This window comes from Uloborus diversus, chromosome 3 (assembly GCF_026930045.1).
Source record: "Uloborus diversus isolate 005 chromosome 3, Udiv.v.3.1, whole genome shotgun sequence".
Lineage (NCBI taxonomy): Eukaryota > Metazoa > Arthropoda > Arachnida > Araneae > Uloboridae > Uloborus > Uloborus diversus.
In genome coordinates this window covers 146,698,102-146,719,259 of record NC_072733.1, presented here as the reverse complement: position 1 = coordinate 146,719,259, position 21,158 = coordinate 146,698,102, and the positions used below count along the sequence as shown (strand labels likewise).

Below are 21,158 nucleotides of genomic sequence, written 5' to 3'. Positions count from 1 at the left end.
ATATACTGGTTATCAGTTGCTTCAGTGGCATGTGGCCGATCTTGCCCTGGTCGACGTCTAACATTTCCTGTCTCTTGGAATTGATTCCAAAGCCTTGCAACAACACTTCTGGAGACTCCAACAGCGTCCGCGACACTACGTTATGTTTGCGCGGATTCCAGTCTGTCTATAAGATGTCATGTCATGGATTCCGGTAAATCACTCTGTTAAGACATTCTCAAGTAACCTTGTCTCAAGAAAAAATACTGTGCAATCGAATTTCACAGTTACGGCAATAAAACGGACGTTTCTGCAACATCTCGATTTCTGCTCTTATCTCCTTTTTCTGGTTTTTGACGTCATGAACACTGATTGGCATATAAAATTTTCTTTTTCCGTTTCCTGGTAGGCTTAAAATTATAGATGTTTATATGTACATACATTTTATGTTATTTATTAGTATGCATCTTTGCGTAATTTTGTTAAAACCATGTGCTCCCCTAATTGTTTTGAGCAGTGTATATTGGTGGTTGACCAGCATTTGCTTCGTTTCTCAGCGTTTTTCAGGTGGATGAAACTCAATCATGCCGACTTGTTCAGCATTTAAGAACCATTGTCTGTAAGGATCAGGCAGGTTGTGATTGTTGACATTTTTAATTTTCTTTATTTTCGCAAATGTTGTTCCTTATCATGAATGTAATGTTTGTGCAAAATATGAGCTTTGTCTGCCTTACCGTTTTTGGGAAATTAAATTTTATTTTCATTTTTAAACGGAGTTTGTGGCCGTCGCCCTCGTAGTGACACCGATTTCACAGCTGTAATAGTATCTAAGAAGACGATATAATAGTATAGAATTTAAAAATCCATGTCATTATAGGGGCACTTAAAGCAACAAGAACTTTAAAATCCACAAATTTGAAAAACACGCAAAAATGTGCCACGCCCCCGAAATTTAAAAATTTAATTTCCCAAAAACGGTAAGGCAGACAAAGCTCATATTTTGCACAAACATTACATTCATGATAAGGAACAACATGTGTGAAAATAAGAAAAATTAAAAAGGTCAACAATCACAAATGCCGAAAACTGCCTGATTCTTACAGACAGTGGCTCTTAAGTGTACAAATAGATTAAAGAAAGAAAGCAATGTATCTTTCTAAAGGTAAGAGTGAGTTTGTATTTAGAAGCATAGAATTTAGTTTGAGCAACTATAATGTTAAATAATCAACAGGAGTAAAAATATTGAAACGCATACTGCTCTGTTTGATAGGAAAAATAAAGGAGGGTTGACGAAACCGACTAAGGACAGTGTTAAAATTTGCTCAGAAACAGAAAAGTGTATCCGTAAGTATATTAACAAAGGTTTACCAAAAATGGTCAAAATAAGAACCAAAATTGTCCATTTAGTGCTAGCCAATTTTACTTGCATTTCATTATTTAAAGAGATCAATCATGGCAATGACGATAAAGATAGGGAGCATACACTTTAATTAATAAAATTACTTGCAAACCAATATGTTAAAACTAGATGTCACCATATTTCTAAGAATCTCAATTGTAAGCTTAGTAGAATCAGACAAAAATTAACAAAAACCATACTCTTTAATAACTATTAAATTATCCGTTAAGTATAAAATAGCATAAATAAACTTATACCAAACAGCATTTTATTTTAATTTTGCATTAAGAAAAACATGAACAATTAACAAGTTAACATATAAGCTGATTACGTATAGTTTTATGCAATTTACTAGCTTTTAGAACAACAGGCCCGTGTCCAGGATTTCATAAAGGGAGGGGTTTTGGTTTCAATAATTTTTCATTTTTTTCTGCATTTTCAGGAAAACACAACAGTGTGCCAAAAAATTATTCATTTCCGTTTGATGGTCACAACGAGGGACAAAACGGGGAGCCAAATTCCTAGAAGATTTCGCTTTAAGCAATATTACCATATCTGTTATTGTATTTTTTTCGGTGGAACGTCGTTTATCGGCCCCCATTTAACCGGGATAAAATTTGTAGAGTTAAAAAATATATACCAAACCCAGTGGCACGCTAGCCCATGGGGAATAAGGCCTACTGTGCTCATCTCAGTCTTCCTGACCAATGGCTCTGGGGTGCTAGGCAGATGTTCCGGTTAGGTGGTCAGCCTAACGCGTAACCCCCAGGGTTTAGTTCGCAAGCGCGCTTGGTACTCATTTCATCGGCCCTTCAAAGGGATGAACCGTTAAGTCAACACATAGGGATAGAACCCGGACCTGTGGCGTGGAAGTGTACCACTGAGCCACTGGGCTCCAAAAAATATATACGCACTTAAATAATAATTGTAAATTATGATTGCTGCAAGAACGGAATCGTAAATGCGACAAATATTCGGTGTTTGTTTTGATTAAACATACAACTCCTGCATAGAACATACAATAAAGTATAGAACTACTAATTTTACAAACAAATATGAAGATTTTGGAGCGTCACACTGACACCGCCGCAGCTAAACTATAAATGATAAAGTATCTTCGAGAAACGGTACTATTTAGATTTGTTAGAAAACTTTGTCTTTTTTTGCTTTAATCTATACTAATATTATAAAGAGAGAGGGCGGATTTTTGTGTGTTTTGTTTATATGTTCGAGGTAATCTCTGGAACCACTGCACCTATTTGAAAAATTCCTGCACTATATGAAAAGTGCTTTCTTACTGAGTGACATAGGCTACAATTCAAAAAAATCCAATAAATAGTTCTTTTTACTTCCTTTTACAAACGAGCTGATATGTGCATCACATGACTTCCTTTTACTCCAGTTTAATGTCATTTTCCCATTATTGGCAATTTTAATGTGATTCAATAGTTTACTCTCTGAAAAAAGATACGTCTCTTTTTCCAAAATATGATTTTAGTCGATAAAGAGAAGGCATTTCTAAATTTCTAGGAAGCTTAAAAGGGGATGGTAAAAAAAAAAAAAAAAACCGTGCACAAACTTCAACATTCAAGTTAATTTTAAGCCAAATTTGCACTTTTCTTCATTTGGTTTATTATTTTTTCACCAATGGGAGGGGTTTAGCCCCTAAAACCCTCCCCTTGGACACGGCTCTGTAGACCAATGTAACGATAACTAATGCTTCAACTTTAAGTTTGAAAGATACTAGGAAACCATACGATACACTGTTAAAATCAGAAGTGCCACAGGGGTAAAGAATTTCACCCTAGGGTGAAAAAACGGTGACTCAGGGTGCAACAGAGGCTAGGAAGTGTCGTTAAGGTGCTTTTGGTTCCTCAATGGGTGAAGAACGTTAACTCAAGTGCTAAAAGACCATTCAATAGGAGAGCGACTCGTTGCGCATGCGCCCTGACAACAACTCCAACGACAACTTCAGTTTGAATGGCGAACGAAGGAAGTTGCAACGAAATTTACTTTCACATTGAATAAGTACAAAACTGAAAATTTCGTGGATTAATCGTCGAAACCTCGCGTAAGTAAAGGCATTTGATCATATTGTAGCTCTTAGAGCTTTCGAACATATTTAAAGTGTTTAAAATATGTTGACAACTGCTTATTGTTCCGTTTGCCTTATTAAATATTTAATATCTTGCTATTTATATCCTGCAAAACTGTTACATAAAACTATCTATCAGTACTATCTTGAACAACAACATTAAAAATAAAAATTTTAAATCAGCTGATAATTGAATAGCTAATCCGGAATAAAAATGCATCGACGCGACGTGAGCAGCCTATATACCAATGTATATTTCTTCTCAATGAAATAACTACGTAGTAAAAACGAACAGAGCAGCAAAGGCGGAGGGAAAAAAAAAAAAAAACGCGTAAAAAGAAATCTCTCTCACTCAGTGTGACTCATGAGTTTCACATCGTGTTTTGGTTAACGTATCTTTCTTAGGCATTATTGCATGAAGCGAATGTAGTTATCTACTCGTTTTTATTTTTAATCTGACGGAAAACTTGACATTGGAAAGAAGGGCTTTTAAATTAGTATTTATCTTGTACGCATAAGGATACTCAAATATTGAATCTTATAATAAGTATTGATATGTTACGCTCGATTAAAATTTTAATCGTTAATGAAACGCTTTTTTTCCCATGATTCTAATCTAATGTTACCTAATATTTCTGGTTGTTCCGGCAAATGATTGATAAATACCTTCCCTGTTCATTTTCAGTACGGATCATGCAGTAAAAGTTGTCAACAACATATTAATTACTGTGCAGTCCAAGTGTGAATGCAAGAAAGTTGGTGCACGAACAGACAAATTAAAAGTCATGAACACTTCTAAACTATGTTCGAAAGTTGAAATGTGATCAAATGCCTTCGTATATATAAATCAAAATAAATAAAACACAATTGTATTCAAAAACTCACACAACACGGGGGGGGGGGGGCTATAGGAAGCAATAAAGGTGCCATTTTTCTCATCTAGGGTACCATCTTTCACCTACGATGCACGTTAGGTGAAGGGAGCCAGTTTTTCACCCTTGCTAAAGGTGCAATTTCGGCTCTCTTTCGGGTGCCGCTGGTGAACAAGCGTTTCACCCCTGAAAGGTGCCAAACGCAACCTGTAGTTTTAACAGTGTAGTGTAATAACGAAAAAATATTGACGATTTACTAGCAATGGAAAGAGCTAATTACAGCATGTGTCTGGATTCGTAAATTTTTTGCCTTCGTGTCTCCGTAACCGAAATATGAAATTTGTAGGTCTCTCGTAATTTTAAGAAAAGTTTAAATTTAGCAAGTTTCAGTGAGAAATGGATAACATTTTTCACACGCATGCAGGCAGATACCGCTCGAAAACTAAAGTCTTTTGTATTTTTAAGGGCATAAAACTTTTAGATCAATCAAAAATTAGCGTTGAAAAGTTGTCACCATTAAAAACTGCACATAATAGAGAATTAATAGCAAATTTTCGTGTTTTATCAACAATTTAGTTGCAAGTGTTACATATTATTTTATTTCATAATATTTGTTATTGATTCTGATCCGAAAGTGGATGTGAGATTTACAAATCTATGTACCTTATGCCATTTTTGTTCAATAAAAATATTTTGTAAATTTTACTTTTCGCAATTTAAAGTACATATTCTGATTACGAGTAATTAAACATGTTATCATGACTTTAAAAGCCATTCAATATCAATTTTGATTTCTTAAATTTATAATTTATTACTAACCAAAAGTACATATAAATTTACCCGTGAATTGCAAATTTTATGCAGTAAACTTCACAGATATATCCGAGTTAATTTAAAATCCCTTTATTTGAAAATATGCGAGAATTCACACAAGATACGAGATATAGCCTAAAAAATCCTCGTAGTGATTAAAATTGACTTATCCGTTACCCAAAAATTAATTTTTCGTTAAAGACAAAAGTATACTTTAATGTTTCGCATAATTCCGAATGACGAATGAGTTACAAATTAAGAAGATGCGAAATCTATTTATCCGAAATTACCCCCCGTAGTTAATTTCGAACAGGAAAATAATTTTGAGGATTTTTTTTTTTTTTTTTCAACTTGAAAAAAAAATCTTTCACTGAAAGTAGTATTTTAAAACAGAAAAATCCCAGAAAATAGTGGAAAACGAACCGATAGGAAGCTTATGTGATGCGCGGTGGAAAGTTCTTGCCCTACAAATGGCGGACGATCGTTGGTTGAAAAGGAATCACTTTTCTACCACAGGATGATCCATCTAGTTGAGAGCGCGAGCGAACCGGTTTCCATGTCTATGATCCTACACCTTTGCCCGAACATTAAAAATATAGCCTAAAATTGCGTTATTAAAGCTAAAATTAGAATTTTTTGATTAAAAGCCCTGAAAATTCCGAGTATTCCAGTCTGAGGCCCCCTGAGCCTCTCTTTTATAGTGTTAAATAGTTTGCATGAAATATATGTATAATATTGAAATATTTCTTTAATATCTGCAACAGAATGAACTTTTTACTTATCCAATAATTACAAATTTTTCGTTAAAATTTTCATCATATGTTGTTTAATTTTAGTTCATCAAGCTGTACATTTTTCTTAAATAGGACATGGTCATTTTTCAAAATATAACATTTTTTATTAACGTGTCGAACAGCAAATTGAAAAATTGATTTAAATAAGGCAAAAAAAGGGTAAATTTCTCAGAATTATCTTCTAAACCAGTGGTTTTAAACCTTTTGTTTCCCAGTCCTTTATTTTTAGTAGTTTCAAAAATCATATCAAGATAGCTGATATAACTTTTTGCATATATTTCGAACTCATGGTAGAAATTCAAACATCATTTTTTTTTTTTTTTTTTTGCTTTACTATGCATTTGTGTTAAATTTAAATTGTGAGACTCAACTTTCATAAATTTATAAAGTGTACCAAATAACAATAAAGGCTAGGGATCCTTGTTCCAAGCATAATTGATGGTCAAACATCAGGATTACAATTGTATAATTTTTAAATTTAGTTATTTAGATTCTTCTGCAACTTAAACAGTATGATGAATAAAAGTTTATTTAAAACAAAATGTGAATGCTCAGAGATGTACAAGTGCTTAATGTACAAATACTAACGCATAGTGTACGCAAAATATGGAGGTCAACGATCTGCGAGTGCTATGTCAATTTTCAAATGTTTAAGCATAATGTAATGAATAGTAATGGAAATAAGTAACTTGCATTAAATTATTCCAAACCAGGCGAAAACAGTTACAGATGAAAATTCTGAAATCTACATCAATGTTTACTAATACTTTCTGCGTAGCTTCGCAGAATTTGGCACACGTGATGAAATACGTCACATTTCATAGCACAAAGTTCTTTCAATTAAGTTTATGAGTGAGGGTATTGAAAAAATGTAACAAAATTTGCAGTAAAAATAACGTCATCTAATTTAATAGTGTATACATACAGTATATAGTACAACCAACCAATCTTTATCTACCCATCATCGTTGCAGCAAAGAAAGCAATGATTTTACAAGTGTGTCCAAATGTGACCAAAGGACCAAACATGTTTTCAAATGTGTTGACGAACCATCTGCTGCCTGGACTCGTGTGCTCGCAGTCGAGGTTCAGTATCCACAACATATTCGGAACACTTTCCTTCTGACGAAGCTTATTCAGAACACTTCATAGCGCACATTCACATATTAGGATCACTTTTTCTGAAACAAAGTGTTCCAAATTGTGCAGGTTTATTTGCAGTGCAGTTGTTGATTGTTCTTGAAGCCATGATACAGTTGAGATAACATGTTCATATTACATGCCGCCTCCATTAATATCATGTTTTTCTCAAGAAACTACGATATGATTTCTTTCATTTTGCATTTTTTATAAGCTGAAAAAGAAAAAGCTATCATTTCACAAATAGCTTCCTGGATCAAAATAATTCTTTTAGGCACGCCTGCACATTTTTTGAAGAATGTTAGTTATTGATTCCATCAAAGAAAAATTAATGGACGAATCGCGATATTACGTTCCCTTGAATTCAAAACCAGCGAGTTAAATGTATAAATGTATTCTGCCACTCTAGGACTCCAGTATGACTTCTTTAGCAAACAAAAATGCTATTATTCAAAATATGCTCTATGTGTGTTTTGTGTTCTGTTTAATTAACTATATAAAAAAAAAATGATATGGAGAAGTCGATTAAAAAATAGTGAATAAAATGGTTAAATAAATTCATCCTTTGGGGGGGACACGGGCCTCCTGCCCCCCCCCCCCCTTAAATCCACTACTGAGTAGAACAGTAGCGAGCTAAATTAACTATGTCATAAATTATTTGTGAACAACAGTTTGAACTTATTCATGCAAAGCAGTATCATTTATATTACAAATGTGTGTAGTTTTCTTATGGAAAATTATTCACTTCTAAAAAATTGCAAAATTTCTTTTTGTTTTAACTAATAAGGTTTTATTTTAGCAGGACTCTTCCATTTTTTTTTTTTTTTTTACATTCTACCAACACTTTCTTGTTTCTCATGGCGATTTTACATTAAAAAATGCCTTTCATTTAAACCTGATTTTTAAGGATACTACTAGTTCTTAAAAACTCAATGAACTGATAATAAAATGTAACCAAATTTAAATCAATATTAAAAAAATAATAATAATTGAATTATTTGATACCAATAAGAATTTAAATAAAAGAGTGCAGATTACATCTGTGACGAACTGTTATAAATAGTAATAATGAATTTATAAATTAACAGATACTGAGATAAATCACATATATATATATTTTTTATTAAAAAGGTTTTGAATTCAAAATAAAATTAAACGAAAACAGATTTTTTTCCGGCCAAAAAAAAAAAAAAAAAAAAACTTCACGTAATTATATAACTTGGCTTGAGTTACATGTTACTATAATCTCAAAGAAGCTTAATTTTATTTTAACGAATAATTTCATACTTTTAATATCTTAATTTTTATGCGCAGTATAGATAAATAACTAACTTGGCAACACACTGAAACTCATGGCTATGACACAAATAAAAGCAAAACGACGTGTTCTTAAAATAATTTTGCTACAGTTATTGAGACATTTTGAAACTAATTAAACAATAGAAAATTTAGATTAAAAATTAATAAAGTAATTAGTATACTTGAACTTTGACGGCTTTGTTATCTTAAACTCAGAAAAATCAGTTTTAAAAACAGGGCAAATATTTTACTACTGCTGGCAATTTATTAGGTGCCGTTACATAGTTGAGCTTTACAATATTTGAAGGAACTATTTATGATGATTTTAGTGAATGTCCTTATCATCCCATGAAAATTAACAAACCATAGACAGTTTCATGAAAAGTAAAAAATATTACAATTTCAACAAGAGTTTTAAAAAGTATCTGAAATTGCACAGCAGTATTAATAAAAAAAATTTAAAACACATAAATAATCTTTCAATGTATTTCGATATAGTAATTTTGAACTGTAAGAACATCTTAATGCACTACACCAAGGCATCTTCACATTAAAGATAGCGTTTGATGAAAAATTCGAATAGCAGAGAGAAAATATCTAGTATTCCGCACAGTGAAATCACACAGGCAACGATACAAAATGGCGGACTGAACCCACGTGACTGCCCGCGTCCAATGGCAGTCGAAAGCGGCGCGCAGTGCATGGATCCAAGGCTTTAGTTTCTACACCCCCCTACCTACTTTTGAACAGATTGTGTTTCTTATTCATATTTTTACATAAAATTATATACATGTGTCCACTGATAATGATTATCTTCTTCCTTCTTAAGAAGAGAAATGATCTGTTTATGATAACTAAAGTAAGTAATTACAAATGTACATATTGATCTCCGCGCTGCTTGAACGCAGTACATGCAACCATACAAAATGAGAAAGGAAGCGAGAAGAGTGTAATGTCTCACTTTTCTCCAATACCTGAAGGCAAGCAAGCCGCCACTGCTTTCCTTCTAACCGACATTGCTTATCCTCACCACTTTTCGTCACACAAAAAGGTTGGATCATAACTTCAAAGCCCTCGCATAAAAAGTTTCACTTAAAAAATCTTTGATTCAGCATTTTATCATAAAAGTATTGATATTTCAACCCACAAAACTTTAAATGTACCTAATTTCTGACAAACAAGAGCTGTGGCTGGGAGGACTTTTACGATCTCAAAAACCCATGATAACGGTCCTGATCTCAAAGGTAATTCAACACTTGTTAAAATTTAATTATGTAACAATTATGGCCATAATTATTTAAAAATCATTTTTGCAATAAAAATAGAAATTTTTACTAACCTGAAGCGGGGTGATAGCATGCACTTGATTCTTCAGGTGATAAAGAAAGAGTAGCATGTAATTAGACAACCTAAAAATTAGTAAACCCTAATTACAGCACAATAAAAAGTACCAACACACTACTTGAAACGAACTTAGAACATCTCAGTTTTCTGTTTATGAATGAACACACAGCGAGTGACATGCTTGTTGAATAAAGAAGAGTAAATTACCGAAATAACCAAAACTGCCTACAATTCATTAAATTTTTAATAAAATAGTATTTTAAATGGGCTCGCTCAACCTAAAAAATCGATAAAAACTGTACTGTGTGTCAAGCAAGAGTATCCATCTCAAACACTTTGGCAAATTCATGTGGTGACATTAATTTCATAATCGAATTGACATTTTTTTTTACAATTTTTAACTAATAAATATTTGGCAGAAAATTATAACAAATCGTTTTTCCTTATATCTAAATGTTATTAAAAGATACTGCCAGCAAGCATTGAAAGTTCTATAATTTATAAGCATTTTATTTCCTCTGAATCTCCTTTCAAAAAACAAAAATTTGACACTGTAAATACTTACGTTGCATAAAGAGAAGATTTAACTTGGAGTTTTATAGCTTGAAGGAATATTAAAAACGATACACAAGTCAATTTTTTTCAATGATCAGGAAAAATAAAAACCCTAACATTAAAGCATAAGTTAAAATGGGTTTTAATATCACATCACATTTATTTTTTAAAAAAATTTCTGCAACATACAGCATTTATAATACAAATCACAAGTTACGACAACCTCACGTACATCACAAGTGTATGTTTTGTTTACTTCCACTCGTCGCCCAGCACGAAATTGATCGCGCCAAACCGAATACAGAGATCTATCGTTAAAAAAAATTAATTAACACAATTTAAACTTTTGCCTTGTCTTAAAGTGTTGTTTTTCAATAACGTTGTGATTGGAATCATCGATTTAACAGGAAAACTAACTATAAAAGACCCAAATAAAGTGTCAGAAGGGAATTTTAGCACACCGGAACACATGTTCTTGATATAATTACGCGATAGTTAAAGAAATAGGAATGGACTCACTCAAGTAAAGCTACACACGTATAATTTGAACATTGTAGAACAGTAATATGAGCATTAAAATCTTGGACTCACCTTTAATTTTCCAGATTCTGGGTTTTTCCACAGCACTGTCATACGCTCCATGTTAATCCTACGGGAGAAGAAGAAACACTGCCTCAGGCGGTCTTCGACCAATAGGAAAATGATGCCGCGTTGTCGCAACTCTGAAAACTACGTTTTCATATAGGGACTCTAGTTTCTACTACAGGCAAATTACCAATAACTTCTTTCTCTGTGCTTGGAATGAAAATTTTGCGGAGAAAATGAATACTTCGAGTGAAAGTGTGGCTTTAGTAAAGCTGACTGCTTGCCAATAACGCCTGGTTAGGAAGTGAGTTAAGTAAAGTGCTTTTTTTGATGCCATGAATTTCTTTTCCTTTAAATGAGTGAAATTTATGTCCCGAAAACGTCAATTAAAATTCTTTTGCAAACTTAAGCTGCCGCAGGCGGCAAATACGGGGCGAAGTACCTGAAGTACACCGCCGGAGGCAGTACTTCGGGGGAAACGAAGTTGACGTGTCGTTAGGCAAATCCACTGAAGGAGGGTAGGGCGAGACATGTACGGCGAATCCGCCACAGGCGGCAAGAAGGGCGAGCCCCGAACGTGTCTGTAACATTTTTTTTAAGTATTAGTAATGAGAAAAGCGAGTGCTTTTAAACAAACTTCAAAAATTAGTTACTTATCAACTATCCATGAAGAATTTTTTTTAAACTCTATATAGTTTTAAGATGCAAAAGAGCAAGATCTGAAAGTTTCACGAAAATCTGAGATGGTATAAATGAGAAGATGTACAGGGTGGTTATATATATATATATATATATATATATATATATATATATATATATATATATATATATATATATATATATATATATAATAACGTGAGGTGTTCAGAGCCCTGTAGCGAGTGAAGTATTGGACCAAACATTGCCAAATGTTTTGGGCGTGCACAGTAGACCATGGGATTTAGATTTCTGAAATAAAATAATTAGTACCAAAAATCAACACCAGGGGTAATTTTGGCGTAGAAAACGTGTCTTACTGTGAATGAATTCGATTTCTACAATTAAAAAAATTGGACCAAAAGTCCCCACCAGTTGGAATTTTGGCGTTATAAAAGTGTATTACTTGCGAATACTGAAGAAATAAATGACATTTTCGGAAAGTATAAGGATCCCCTCCCCTATGTAAAACTCTTCAAATATGCATAAAAAATCATTGAAACCAGTCTAAAAGTTTTTTTTTTTTTTTTTTTTTTTTTTCAGTTTAGAATGTGTCGTCAGCCCAAAATTTTCGGAAACGGCAACCGAAACGTTTCGGAAATTTCGGATCGGAAGCACCCTTTGTAAGTCCCCAAAAAAGTTTTAGGCAATATTTTGTGCTTTTTTGGGGGGGGGGGGGGGAGGGGCCGTCATGACCTCCCCCTCCTCTGTATACGCGCCTGATATCAGGGTATCTTTAGCAGTCGCATTAGAAAAGAAATTGAAGAAGTGTTTATAGAGAGGGTCCTCCTCCAGAAGTCCTGAAACCCCAATTTAAGTTATTTTTATTAAATTAGCAGAAGGGTCACGATTCGGAAGGATTGCTTCATGAGGGGCTGCGGGTCGCGACCCTGATACACCCCCTTCTTCTCTACACCACTGCGGGATGTTGGAGGGGAGTCACCTGATCCTTTGGGATGAGCAATAAGAAGGAAACCTCAATCTCTTTCCACTTTTGAACGTCAACTGCAACTTTGCAATTTGTCTAGATCAACTTACTCCTTTTTCTAATAAATTTTCAGAATAAACATTTTGGAGGAGGATGAAACCCTAATGAGATTGGCTATGGAGCTGAATAGTTGCTAGAAAAGTTTATGGACTCGTAGTTTCCTAGAAGTTTTTTTAGTAATAGTTTTTTTTAATTATTTATTTATTTTTTATTACAGTGTGGTCAGACACTTATGAAATGCTGTGAACAGTCCACGCAACTACAATTGCAACTTTTATAACACTTGTTTTTTTTATCCAAATGTTAAGCAACTACTCTACCACGTTGTGCATTACCGCTCAATCAATGATGTAGATCAAAATTATATCAATAAATTGAAACATATAAAACAATTAACCACTAAATTGCCAAAAATTAAACTTTCTCTCCATCAGTTTAATTCTGAATGCGCCACTGCTACTTATTACCTACTTCAATTTACGACTTGAACTGCATCATTGCTTGTGGACTCTTCCTGGAATGCTAAATTCATTTTAAATACCAGCTTGTTGGTAATCTCAGCTTTAATGAGAGATTATCTGTCTCCAGCTCGGTTATTGACTATTCTAGACTGACGAGTCCATAACAAAAACAAAACTGCAATCCTTAGATACCCTTACCAGGTTGTTGGTATTTTGCACATAATTCTACATTAGCCCTGGCTTAATCACAGTAACTTACTGCATACTGTAAAAGGGCTTCTTTACGTGTGCCACAACTTTCGTGAAAGTGAAGATATTGGTGATTTCGTGAGCGGAAAATTCGCGAATATTATCTAAACAGAACCAAAAGTTAAAGAAAATTTTTTTTCCTCAGGGTTAAATTTTTGCAAATTGAGAAAACTAAAAATTAATGCCATGACAAAAAAAAAAAAAAAAAAAAAATTGCTTTTCTGTGTTATCTAAGCTTTTATTTTCAGTTTAAGAGTCCGCCCCATAGCTTGCGGACTCTTGCGGTAGTGCTAAATTCACTTTAGCTACGAGCTTGTTGGTAATCTTGGTTTCAAAGTAAAAACATGAGCCTCCATTTTGGCCTTTGACTATTCCAGACTGATGAGTCCATATCAAGTACGAAATTAGTCTCTGGATGTCATAACCGGGCCGTTGGTATTTGGAAAGTAGTTCTGCCTTAGCTCTGACTTATGGGCAGTAACTTAAGTCAGAGCTAAGGCAAACTACTGTTTGTTTTATATATTGCTCAACCACTTATTACCAACTGTTCTCGGGGAGATTTTAAATGAGAATTATTTTAAAATGAATCTTTCAAGCAGATTATTAAAGCTTGAGCACATGATGAAAAAGGGTCAAATTTGAAAATTATAAATTACACAAACTTAAAACTGTGTTAACTAACAACACTTTTTCTTGTTAATTTTGATGTGCCAGGAGCTATGGGAAAACTTTCATCGTTGTAATTTTTTATGGGATTTCCAATGACACCAAATCAGAAAATATGAAAACTTCTTCGAGTAGAAGCAATGATTTAGGATCTAAAATAAATATTATCAAGTACTTTCAAAAGAATTTAAAACTCTTTTAAAAAAGTAAACTAATTTTTTACAAAAAATTTATTTCCCAAAGACAACACAGCACCATATATTTCAAAGTATCACAAAATCATTTAGATGAACTGTGTGTGACTTAAATATACCTTTTTCAACAATAAAGTTCTGTTCATATACATAAATATACATACATTTTTTTAACAGTAACAAAAATGAGTTTACATAATATCGAATGTTTCAAAAATAGTTAAAGTTTCACACAAAATTGTATGCAGTTCATCAAATGCAGTTGGTTGGCACAAAGCAATATGAGGCAAGTTCAAAGCTCTTTTGTCTTTCAGCAGACAACTTATAATAAGTAAAATAACTATTAACAAAGTTCCAAATTTCAATGAATATGAAGGAAAACTGGAAAGAACCATTTACAGTAAAAGACATTCTAGAAATTAGTTTTTCTTTCTTAGATAAGACTAATTTTAGTAGTAAAATGGAACGTAATGTAAATAAAAATCATTTTAACTAGTGAAAAAAAAAACCCTAACTTGTATTTTTCAAAAAAAAAAAAAAAAAAAAAGTTTATGTACAGTTTAATTTTAAGCAAAATAATGTTTGTTTGAAAAGCTTTGTATTACATTTAATTTCTTAAAAATCTTTCATAAATCATTCATAACTGTGCAAAATTTTATTTCTAGAACTAGATATTTTTTTTACAAATATTAAAAAATTATACTTTTCATTAATGATACATACAAAGCAACCACAACACAAACATTGAGACCAAAAGACAATAATACATGCATAAACAGTCAAAATATTTTAGAATAACACTTGATTTCACATATTTTATCTAAAAGCTAGTCTAAATTTATTTATGTAACCAATTTGCAAATCAATAAAATACAGTAAACTTAAATGTATGAAGCACTGAAAACTAAACATAACACGACATTTTTTAGCATAATATTATTAAACTTATTGCTAAAAAATTAAAACAAATTTACGCTATGGGCTATATAACAACTGTCAAAAATACATAGTTTGTAAAATTCTAAAACATTTCCATAAATAGTGTACTTGTAAAATGGATTGTTGAATGCATGTTTTTTTTTTTTTAAATTAAACAATCACAGACAAAGCAGCAAAGTAAATCACATGAATTTATTTAACTCTTCAAAAATGTCACATGTATATCCAAAATCTATAGAAAATATTTTAGTAAAACCTATAGCCTTCAAGAATTGTAAATATGCTTATAAAACATTGTGTAAAAGGAACTATACTTTAGTAACTGACAAAAGTTCACATCAGGATTTATAAATTGATCTTTCAAAACTACTAATTAATCTAGTTTCAAGTATCAAAAAAATGCTTCACTTGACACAAAGAAGATGAATGTTCATTTCATGAAAATGTTATTTTCTACTTTGTAAAAATGTTGCAGGATCAAAATTTTTGCACAAATCAGAAAATATTATAATTCCCAAGTGAAAAAGAGACTTGAATAACTTGAATATCAAAGACATTAGCAAAATGTATGCAAATGATACTACAAACATCATAAATATTTTTAAAAATTTATTCTAGGCGACATCTTCACGTTGAATTACCTCATCTTCTTCTACATCTTTATTTAACTTACGACCAACCAAATCATAAAACTTAATAGGATCCCAGCCTTTCTTTTCGGCTACTTTAACTTCAAGCATGTCTTCTTCAATTATGGTTCCTTGTGCAATGTATCTAGAAGCCACAACTGTTTTTCCTAACTAAGACAGAAGGAAAAATAAAATAATGCAAACACTCTTAAAAGATAAGACATACACTTTACAGTAGCTAAATCTGAAATTACAAAGTGGTTATATGCCTTAAAAATAACAATCTAAACTCAAAGCATATTGATTGTTAGTTATAAAACTATTCCCTTAAACCATCCATAACAACAATTCCTTAAAATCATCATCTCTGGGGCAGTTTTCACCAATCTCTATGTTTTGGTTTCAACACCTGTATTAGAGCTACAGACTGCAACTTTAAACAATTGTGAAAGACCTTTCTTAAAAATTAAAATCATATGTAAAATCATTCTTGTGAAATACATTTGTGGCTAGTTTCATGTCAGTCAATTTTAGCTTTGTGTGCATTGCATTTTTGGTCATATGTTTCCAGATGATTCTTACTTGCTATTGAGTAATCTACAAGTAGAATTTTGAACAATACTGCCGTGTGCAGGTAAAGGGCAGTAACTGCAAATTTTTCATTTTTCATTTTTTTGCATTTTTGTCATCTATTGTACGTTATCTTTACTGTACAAGCTCACTTATTTGGTTTCCGCTGAAAAAAAGGTACGAAAAAGACGTCTGATTCCAACATTTCCCTATTGTTAGTATTGAAACCAAAACGCGTTTCTTCAAATATCTCGACAACTCATTTCTGCAGATACTGCCGTTTACCTGCACACGGCAGAATAGTTCTGAGTCCTTCTGTATATAAACAGTTACTGATGTACAGACTATTGAATGCAAAACTGTTTAGGGTGTAATCCCCAGGCAAAATGTATATATTTCTCCCTTACAACAGCATTAAAAAGAAACGGGCATTCCTTTTCCAAGAACATTACAGGCAGTTCCTGATTCACTCTATGTCATTTACACACAAATGATCTACTGACAAATAAAATGTTTTTTACATTAAAAATCATAGTATTCAGAGATATCCCCTCCCCTAAAAATTCCTTTTTTGGAATGTAAAATCGAAAATACACATCAGAATTCAGTCAATTGTATTTTCAGCTTATTTTAAATAACACTTCAGCACTGAGGAAAACATCGGGGAAAAGCAATTTTAATTTAAAAATATTGTTTTAATTTTTTTTCAAATTCAAAACGTATAGGGTAAAAAATCAAAGTAATAAACAAATCTTTTTCTCACCCTTCCATCTCACTTTTAGTAAATTAGTGTTTTAGATAGAAGTTTTTTGCACATTTCACTCTTCCTCAATGAATTTCACACCAATAAAAAATGTCAACAAATATTTTCACACATTGAAAAAAACTTTAGCAATATCTCTGCTTGTATTGAAATTCAACAAACAATTATTGAATTAAGATTCACTATGTTCTCACAGTGAACTTCAAAGAATTAATTGCTATAAAAGTACATTGTAATAAATTTTTGACCAAATCTTTGAATTGTCTGAAATTGACATTGTTTACAGATCAATGTGAAAGAAACAAATTTAATTGTGAACCCAAAAAGGAAGGAAATTTTTCCTTGTGGATTTAATGTAAGTGACAATCCCAGTGGCAGAAACACGGCGACACAGCGACATCGTCGTGGACAACGAAACCCTATTGCAGACAGTTCTGTTCGCATTATTAAAAAAAAAAGTTGTCTGTAAAAAAAAAAAAAGCTTGTCTGCAGGGAAGAAAAAGAAAGAAAAAGCTGTCCCCAACTGTGGTACATTTATTATGCCATGACGCACAGCACACGTGATCCTCCTTCAACCGCCACACGTATAAACCAAAACAAAATGGATCTTTTTCAAACTATTTACTGAAAAAGCAAATCTGAAATCAAATAACGCATATTTCTGTGCAAAAAAAAAAAAAAGAGAGCACACTTCTGTGATGCAAGCGATAAATAACTTAACCAACTTAATCGTGAAAAATTTTGCTTGTTTGTTTTTATCATATCGTTAGCAGTGGTGTTGGTTTTAAGTTCTCTGAAAATGCAATGTAAGGACGTTTTCTTCCTGCTAATGACTTAAACCCCCCCCCAATAAAAAAGCATTTATCAGCAAACGGAAATGTTTTGTAGTAAGTTACAAAGATTAATCAATCTTTGAGTTGAATTGCACCATTGCTGCGGTCACTCATCTGGTGTGCTAATTCTACATTAGCTACCAGTTTGTTTGGCTCTCTTGGCTCCCTTAAGAGGATTTTCGCCACCGGCTCATGTGATTCCTATTCCGGGCTGATGAGTGCTAAAAAGCACGAAACTGCAGCCCTCGGATAGAATAACTGAGCTGGTGGTGTATTTTAAGTAGAAACTGAAATGTGATCTCTTCAAATAGGGTTACGAGTTTTCAAGTTATCGCCATTTAGCGTCTAGTGTTAAACCTTTACTCATTCCATCTCCCCCCCTCGACTTTGAATTTTCGGTGAATATGTCAGTGATATTAATAATATTCATCATGCAGACATGTAAAATGGTGATTCTAAAATTCTTTTACTTTAATAAACTTTTTTATTTACCGTTTTTATTAGAGATGCGTGGTTCATGAACGAACGGGTCAAAGAGAACGAATCCTTAAAATGAACGGATCCGTTTGTTCACTTAAAAAATGAACGACCATTGTTTTGAACGGTGAGCACGTTGGAACATTGTATTGATGCACTTGGGATAAAATCGCATTTTTTATTCATCTTCAAATTTTTGGTTCCAACATTCAATATCCAGAGATTTTTAATAATGGTTATTAATGTCAAATTTTTCCCCCATATAAAAAAAGTGCTCCTTTTTTTTTCTGTTCTCATCGGTACTATGGAATAATTATGAAACTTTCTAATATTTAAGGTGAGTTTTTAAAAAAAATTACTTTAACTGGTACTCCGGAAGAGCCAAGGCTGTAGCCAGAATATATTTTCGGAGAGGGACATGATCGGAGGAAAAGGTGGTTCCATACTTGTAATCAAGGGGAAAATAACGTTTAAAAATTATGTTTATTATGTTGTTTACAAAAATCTAACAAAATTGTAATTAAAAAAGTATCAAATAATTGTTTTAACTAATTAATTAGTTCATTAGTATTTGATACTTAGTTAATATTACATCAGAATTATTCATTATGGAGTAATGATACTTTTTATACGATCTACATCACTATCTGATGACTACCCGACGCAGCAAAATAAGAGGACTGCATACACTTAAATGGTCTATAATACATCATACAGTGTTTATTACATATTTACAACTACAAGTGCATGCGACGGGGGCTTTTAGAATAACTTTTGGGCAATTAAGTGAAAATAGTCACAATTGAAAAATTATCTAAAATGGCCACCTCAAAAAATAAATTAATATTCTTAAAGTCAACAAATGCATTAATCCGCATAATTTTGTTAAAATCTACCAAAATAAGCATTTAATCAAAAGTATGATTGGATTAAAAATGGTAGATTTGAACACGTGAATCTCTTACAGTCTCTTGTTGAAGTGTATATCAAAGAATGTTTTTAAAATATTATTTGTAATAAGAGTCATTAACATTCCGTGATGGACCAAGGTGTAACGACTCGTAAAAAAATTACGACTTTTTGAAATTTCTTTTAAAAATATGTATGTGGGTGTGGAGGGGCGAGGAGGAGAAGGGGTCTGAGTCTGTCTGAGGGAAGATTTGTATAACAAGGTCAAGTGAAGCAGGAGTAAAGGGAAGAGTTTTAATTAGATAGTCTTCATTTCTTTATTTTTTGGAGAAAGGTAAAAATTTCGGGGGAGGATTTGTCCCGACAGTCCCCACCCTGTCTACGGCCATGGGCTAAGCTACCGATACATTTGTTGCTACTTTTTTTGTTGTGCATGGTCTACTGGTATATATAATATACAGTAATATATGTATGTACAGAGCAGGCTTGGAGTTGATTACGAGAAAATGTAATCGATTACGATTATGATTACCAGCTCGAAAAATAGGAGATTACAATTATGATTACGATTAAAATCCTCTGCCAAAACGTAATTACGATTACAGCAACGATTAGATTATGTCAAAAATGTAATCGATTACAATTACGATGTGCCGATTACGATTTTGATTACGATTACAGACTTGTGAGAGGAAAATACATGCACACATATACTATATTATTCTCATTATTATTTTGCGGCAACAATATCATAGTTAAAAAATTATGATTTTTGATTGTGCTTTTAAATGCTACATAACTATTTTGACCATATATCCTGCACAGGTAATTAGGTGTCCCATATCCAAATGACTTGCCACATTATAATGCATTTTGTACATGATTTAAATTTTCATTATTATTTTTCATACAACCAATATAGTTTCTAAAATTTATGTACTATATTTCCATATTCTGTTCTCTACAATTTGCTATAATATTATTTAATTCAACCTATTTTTTGAAAAAAAAACCCTTTGTATTTAATTTTGCAAAACATGCATAGTATTAAAATATATTCAAATAGTATAAATAAATGATAGGAAAATAAATGTTCAAAATAAATACTGCAATCAAGACAACTTTTTATTGCATTTTAATAATACCAATGCTTTAAATGTATCATGTTTCATCCTCATTCTCTGTGAGGTATAAATCTTTCAGGCAGTACTGAATAACCGCTCAACAGGTGCAGATGATGCACAAATTGACAAGTATTTGGGAGCAATTTTGCTCAGTATTGGGTATACATGAATATTGGATCCCCAGTATTCTAGGGGATCAATATTATGCCCATTTGGTGCGCTAGTTTCATACGCATTTATTTCGCTTTCGATTTTCTCCTGTATTAAGGAATTATTGTTTTTGTAAGTGCTGGCTGGTTTTTCTTAAAATGCGAACAATTTCCTCTTTTTTTTTTTTTTTTTGCAGGCTGTTTTGGTGACACATCTTTTGTGTCCTTATCTTCTGATTCAGTGCAAATGTTATGACAGTCTTTGTTAGACATTATTTATTCCTTGATAATTTCTTTTATTTTATTTTTTGTACTTGAGTCGTACCAGTTGCATTTGAGCCTTGGGTCTAAAAATGAAGCCACTTGAAATGCTTCCGATTCTTCATAGTGACTCATTCTAGAAGTTAGTGCTGACAACAGCTTTTTTACTGTCGTATTAGAGTATTGCAAATTTTTGGTCAGGAGGTCCTCAAGATGGTGCTTGAACACTCTTAAAGCAATATAATTGGAAAGCACTTTAAAAAGTAAAAATGAGTATAATAAGTTTTGCTATGATTTCCAGGCATTATTTTTTCCCCCACATGCATAAGCATTTTATAATGATATTTTTATATCTCAGTTTCAAAAACAAATATTT

At 32.4% G+C, this 21,158-nt stretch overlaps 1 protein-coding gene across 1 annotated transcript in view; it reads right to left on the bottom strand.

Moving 5' to 3' along the window:
* Positions 1–14,176: 14,176 nt before the first annotated feature.
* Positions 14,177–21,158, bottom strand: part of LOC129218419 (sialic acid synthase-like) — a 31,083-nt gene continuing 24,101 nt past the window's right edge. The window contains exon 7 of the mRNA XM_054852674.1: positions 14,177–15,867. Coding sequence (XP_054708649.1) covers positions 15,682–15,867 — 186 coding nt within the window. The 3' untranslated portion in view covers positions 14,177–15,681. The remainder of the gene's footprint in view (positions 15,868–21,158) is intronic.